Raw genomic sequence first — 6,378 nt, 5'->3', positions numbered from 1 at the left:
GTTTTTGTTTTTTCCTTTCATTTAAGACCAAGACAACTACTGTAGGTGAGGGGAGTAATTGGTGGACTTAATTCAGCCATCAAGTACAAGGAAGGAGTGAAAATCCGCAAACATTCGGCCCTCCGTGTAATGAGTTTGACACGTGCTTTAGAGTAAGGGCTGTCAAACCTGTCAGGATCTCAATTAGAGAATCAACCAGACCTGAGTAAATTTCTGCATTCCAAATCAACCCCTAGCTCCTACACCTACCACTTAGTCACTTATGGGCATTTGAAATGATCAGATAGGGTAAAGCAATATGTTAATTGCTTCTCCTTGCCTTCTGATAGGCTGGATGCAATTGTGGCCATATTGCTTATCCCTATTAAATCCTTGTGTTTAGATCAAGGTGTAGGATTTAGGGGTCAATTTGGAAATAGAAATTGAATGTAGTTCAGTGGCTGACAGCTGTCCTTAATTAGCCAACGACATTAGAAGCGTCTGGGATTCCTTTAAAAGGAGCAACCAAACATCTGGCAAATATAGTAAAAGGGATATTCTGGTAGGACGTATGCCTACCATTAGTTCTGAATACTGGTGAGGTTTTGAGGGCAAAATGGCTGTGATGATTGGGATCGCTTTCAGGTATGTTTTTAAGTATTGATTTAGTTTGTTTCCCTTGTCCTTCAGGTGTTACAGGTAGCTATGTTTATAACATACATTCTTTTTCCTGAAGAGTTTCTTGGCTTTGTTGCCTGCTAATTGGAGGGATAACGTGTTCTACATCAGAAGGTGAGTTCATTTCAAATAACAGCTACGCAGTTCCATAACCTTCAAAGGCTGGCATTTTACAGTTTATATTTTTTACCTAGGTGATTGGTCTCCTGCACTGGATTCTAATGCAGCATGGCTCTATGCAGGATCACTTCAGTCTCTAGGATATGGCAATTATAAGTCTCCAAAATCTCAACTGCAAGCGCAACAGAAACATCCGGCCGCCATCGGGCGGAAGGAACTGGCCCCCATGTCCCAGCAACCTCAGCAAGTGTGGCATCCAGCTCACATGCTGCAGCAGAAGCAACCGCCCGCCGTGCCCCAGCAAGTGTGGCATCAAGCTCACATGCTGACGCATAAGCAACCGACCGCCGTGCCCCAGCAAGTGTGGCATCCAGCTCAAATGCCCCTGCAGCAGAAGGAACCGACCGCCGAGCCCCAGCAAGTTTGGCATCCCGCTCAAATGCCCCTGCAGCAGAAGCAACCGACCTCCGTGCCCCAGCAAGTGTGGCATCCAGCTCAAATGCCCCTGCAGCAGAAGCAACCGACCGCCGTGCCCCAGCAAGTGTGGCATCCAGCTCAAATGCCCCTGCAGCAGAAGCAACCGACCGCCGTGCCCCAGCAAGTGTGGCATCCAGCTCAAATGCCCCTGCAGCAGAAGCAACCGACCGCCGTGCCCCAGCAAGTGTGGCATCCAGCTCAAATGCCCCTGCAGCAGAAGCAACCGACCGCCGTGCCCCAGCAAGTGTGGCATCCAGCTCAAATACCACAGAAGCAACCGACCGCCGTGCCCAGCAAGTGTGGCATCCTTCTCAAATGCCCCTGCCAACAACCACTGTGCCCCAGCAAGTGTGGCATCCTAATCAAATGCTGCAAAAGAAACCGACCGCCGTGCCCCAGCAAGTGTGGCATCCAGCTCAAATGCCCCTGCAGCAGAAGGAACCGACCGCCGTGCCCCAGCAAGTGTGGCATCCAGCTCAAATGCCCCTGCAGCAGAAGGAACCGACCGCCGTGCCCCAGCAAGTGTGGCATCCAGCTCAAATGCCCCTGCAGCAGAAGGAACCGACCGCCGTGCCCCAGCAAGTGTGGAATCCATTTCAAATGCACTGCAGAAGCAACCGACTGCCATGCCCCAGCAAGTGTGGAATCCATTTCACACACTGCAGAAGCCCAGCAACCCAGCAGAATCAAACGACCATTTCACAAACTGCAGAAGCGACCGCCGCAAGTGTGGCATCCAGCTCAGCAAGTGGCATCCATTTCACTCAAATGCCCCTGCAGCAGAAGCAACCGACCGCCATGCCTCAGCAAGTGTGGAATCCATTTCACACACTGCAGAAGAAACCGACCGCCATGCCCCAGCAAGTGTGGCATCCTGCTCTAATGCCCCTGCAGCAGAAGCAACCGACCACCGTGCTCCAGCAAGTGTGGCATCCTGCTCTAATGCCCCTGCTGCAGAAGCAACCGAACGCAGAGCCCCAGCTGGGGTGGCATCCTGCTCAGTTTCCCCAGCAGAAGCAACTAGCCCCTAAGCCTCTACTGCAGAAGGAACCAACCACCATAACCCAGCAACCTCAGCAGGTGTGGCATCCAGCTCAAATGTCCAAGAATCGAACATCCACTGAACCTCAGCAGCAGAAGCAACCATCCACCACGCCCCAGCAAGTGTGGCATCCTGCTCTAATGCCCCTGCAGCAGAAGCAACCGACCGCCGTGCCCCAGCAAGTGTGGAATCCATTTCATACACTGCAGAAGCAACCGACCACCGTGCCCCAGCAAGTGTGGCATCCTGCTCTAATGCCCCTGCAGCAGAAGCAACCGACCGCCGTGCCCCAGCTGGGGTGGCATCCTGCTCAGTTTCCCCAAGAAGCAACTAGCCCCTAAGCCTCTACTGCATCCACCATAACCCAGAACCAGCTCAAATGTCCAGCAATCAACATGAACCTCAGCAGCAGAAGCAACCATCCACCCCCAGCAAGCGTGGCATCCAGCTCAAATTCCCCTGCATCAGAAGCAACCGGCCCCTGAACCTCAGCAGAAGGAACTGACCGCCATGCCCCAGCAAATGTGGCATCGAGCTAAAATGCTCCAACAGGAGAATCATCTGGCCGCCATTGTCCAGCAGCCTCCGCTCGTGTGGCATCCTGCTCAGTCCCCCAGCAGCAGAAGGAACTGGCCGTAAGCCCCAGCAGCAGAAGGAACTGGCCGTCGAGCCCCAGCAGAAGGAACTGGCATCGAGCCCCAAGCAGAAGGAACTGGCCGTCGAGCCCCAGCCCCAGCAGCAGAAGGAACTGGCCGTCGAGCCCCAGCAGCAGAAGGAACTGGCCGTCGAGCCCCAGCAGCAGAAGGAACTGGCCGCCGAGCCCCAGCAGCAGAAGGAACTGACCGCCATGCCCCAGCAAATGTGGTATCGAGCTAAAATGCTCCAACAGGAGAATCATCTGGCCGCCATTGTCCAGCAGCCTCCATCCATCTCCATTTCCCCAGCAGCAGAAGGAACTGGCCGTCGAGCCCCAGCAGCAGAAGGAACTGGCCGTCGAGCCCCAGCAGCAGAAGGAACTGGCCGTCGAGCCCCAGCAGCAGAAGGAACTGGCCGCAGCAGAGCCCCAGCAAGTGAGGTATCCAGCTCAAATGGCCCAGCAACAACCCAACCCCATTCCTCAGCAATTTTGGCATGTAGCCCAAATTTCCCAGCAGCAACTGGCCCCAAATTCTCAGCAGAAGCACTACGAAAGCACTGAAGATGGTGCCTCTGGTAGTTCTCAGGCCAGCATTGTTGAACAGTCGGGTGTCATCCCAATCTCTTCCTACAGTTTCAAATCGCACTACAAGAATGGCAGAACTGGAGTCTCCCAAATCAGCTACACTCCTAGGGAGGCAATGCCTGTTGACAGTGGAAATGCTCCCAAGGACGGTAATGTTAGCATTGGTGCACCAAGCATATATCCAACACGAGTGAAGGATTCTGCAAGGTAATGGTTCACTTTAACCTGCTCTGAACTTTGCTCTCTGAATTTGAAGGCCTTTGTACCAACCATATATCTATCAACAGGGAAATATAATGGATTCATCCTCTAGAAGCTCTAATGGTGAGTATTGTTGTTGACATTTGTTACTTAACATTCTGTGTTGCTGACACTGTTTGCATTTCTTTCTGCTTTTTAGACCAGGAAGTTGCTGGTGTTCTTGCTACTCTAGTGTGATGGAATCAATAAACAATTTGACTTTAAAAAATGCCTTGTGTCTTTTGAAATGTTTCATGTCCATTGCTTGCTAATTGAGAACAGGTGGTGTGCAGTCCGTAGTAAAAAAAGACTACTGTTCAGTTAATTCTTTGGTGTTCTCATCTTTTACCTTTGCTACTGATTCAAAATAAAAGCTTGGGTCTACATAAGAGCATTTGTGATGGGGTGAGTTGTCAGACATTCCTCATATGTTCATACTTTAGATGTAGGCATGCATTGTATACAGTGAGACTGTCAGACAAATCCCTGATTAAGAGATCTGGGGAAGTGTACTAAAATGTCTGAAGCATTGAAGGGCCCTAAGAACACAGTGGCCTCCATTGTTTATTAAATGTAAGGGAATACCCCCCTGAAATGGACAAATGAATGGGAAGTCATTGGCATTGGACAAACCATATACACTGTGTCCGATCCCACCCGTTGATTTGTGCGCTCCACTGTGGTTTTTCATATTGCAAATGCAACCCAAGTCAACATCCAAAAGCAAAATTTGGATAAAATGATTTTGTCAAACTTATCACCCCTTAAAGTGCTTTCTGGACTGTTTTTTTTGAAATTCTTTCGATTGTTATGTCAATTACACATGTTTAAGAACTCTGAATATACTTGTCAAATTAACACTTTTTTCATTTTTTAACCCTTTCATGCGTGAGTTCCAAATATCTCTAACGGTCACCCCAGCATGAGTTTTTTTTATGCACGTGATGTTAGAATGTTCTCTCCATTCCAGAATGTGATTGATACGTAATAGTACATTTGATCCGCGCTGCCCTCAAACTAAAGCACGCAGCCTGTTTATATTCATAGGTTAACTTCAATTTCAAATGATTTTCAAACAAGTTTTTATTTTCTAAACAGTTTGAATGTAGGTGTGTTCCGCCTCATTCATTCACATAAAAATAGTCATTTTTACTTTTGCGGATAATTACATTTTTGGGACATTTCTGACACGGACAAAATTCCCCAAGCACTTCCCAATTGTTTGTGCAGTTCATGTCTGCAGACATTTGCTCATCTCCCGTCAGAACAGGATCTGCACACGTGTTCACATTTTCTATTCCACATTTCTATTGTAGCGTACTGTATGTATGGAGCATAATATATTTGTGTATATTCTTTATCACCGTGGACACGTGGTAACGTTACTCATTTTATAACCTTTATGGTGTTATAGTCAATCGTGCTTATGAAGCCACATTCTTCTATTAGCTCTGTAAAACAATGCTAAATGCGTCAGAAGTATTATCTTGTATTGCATTTTGAAGCTTCCATGGCCTTATGACTCTCAAGTGGTGCAGCGGTCAAAGGCACAGCACATCAGTACTAGAGGCGTCACTACAGACTCCCTGGTTCAAATCCAGGCTGCGTTTCCATCAAAGTGCCTTATTACGTTATAATAATAGTTTCCGTATGCCGCTGTAGATCATAATATATTCCTTATAACTGCGGACACGTGAGGTAACGTTACACATGTTATAACCTTTATGGTGTTATTGTCAATCATGCTTACCTAGCTACATTCTATTAGCTCTGTAAAACGATGCTAGTTGCGTCAAACTATTAGCATGTGTTGTATTTTGAAGCTACCCTGGCCTTATGACTTCCAAGTGGCGCAGCGGTCTATGGCACTACAGACACCCTGGTTCAAATCCAGGCTGTATCACAACTGGCTGTGATTGGGAGTCCCATAGTGCAGCGCACAATTGGCCCAGCGTTGTCCGAGTTTGGCCGGTGTAGGCCATCATTGTAAATAATATTTTGTTCTTAAATTACTTGTCTAGTTAAATAAATATGACCATGGTTTGTTTATTTGGTCTATTCAGCATAGCTCTGTTCTGCCCTGCCTTGCCCCCTTGTGGAGCTCAAAAGTTAGTTTCTTACTGTTATAACTCAAATCTGTGATTTTGTGAATGCAATAAACTATTTTTTTATAGCAGTGTTTATTATGTTACTTCTTTGTAGTATTGTTTTATTGCTATATCCTTATATTGTATTCTAATGAATAATTCCTCTTTATTCTGTACTTTCAGAAACCAGAAACATTATTTGCCAATATCATAACTGGAGCTGGACATCTTTGGAGCTGAAGAATGAGGACAGCTTTTGTATGCTAACGTACACTCCTTAACAGTTGTACTAGATGAAAACACAGCAAGAAAACACATGTACCAATATGTAATATTCATTTATTTTATTGCAGTACTGGTAGTTGGTACAACAACTTGTTTTACTAGAGGACAAAAGACTGAATATGCATAACCCATATTTAATATCCATGCAGTGACTGAACAACAACTGCATTTCCACCCCCATCTCTAAGGCATAGTATCATGGCTGGTCACCTGTCAAGTCACATGTCAGGTCAGTCACCTATTGCTGC

The 6,378-nt window shown here is 47.1% G+C and overlaps 1 protein-coding gene across 2 annotated transcripts in view; it reads left to right on the top strand.

Moving 5' to 3' along the window:
- The first annotated feature begins 2,011 nt into the window (after positions 1-2,011).
- Positions 2,012-6,378, top strand: part of LOC124015210 (alpha-protein kinase 1-like) — a 9,890-nt gene continuing 5,523 nt past the window's right edge. For both annotated transcript variants that reach the window (XM_046330252.1, XM_046330251.1), the window contains exon 1: positions 2,012-2,604. In XM_046330252.1, the coding sequence (XP_046186208.1) occupies positions 2,023-2,604 (582 nt within the window). In that variant the 5' untranslated portion in view covers positions 2,012-2,022. The remainder of the gene's footprint in view (positions 2,605-6,378) is intronic.

Source organism: Oncorhynchus gorbuscha, linkage group LG26 (genome assembly GCF_021184085.1).
Source record: "Oncorhynchus gorbuscha isolate QuinsamMale2020 ecotype Even-year linkage group LG26, OgorEven_v1.0, whole genome shotgun sequence".
Classification (NCBI taxonomy): domain Eukaryota; kingdom Metazoa; phylum Chordata; class Actinopteri; order Salmoniformes; family Salmonidae; genus Oncorhynchus; species Oncorhynchus gorbuscha.
Note: the sequence above shows the minus strand (reverse complement) of the source record. Positions and strands in the feature narration are given on the sequence as shown.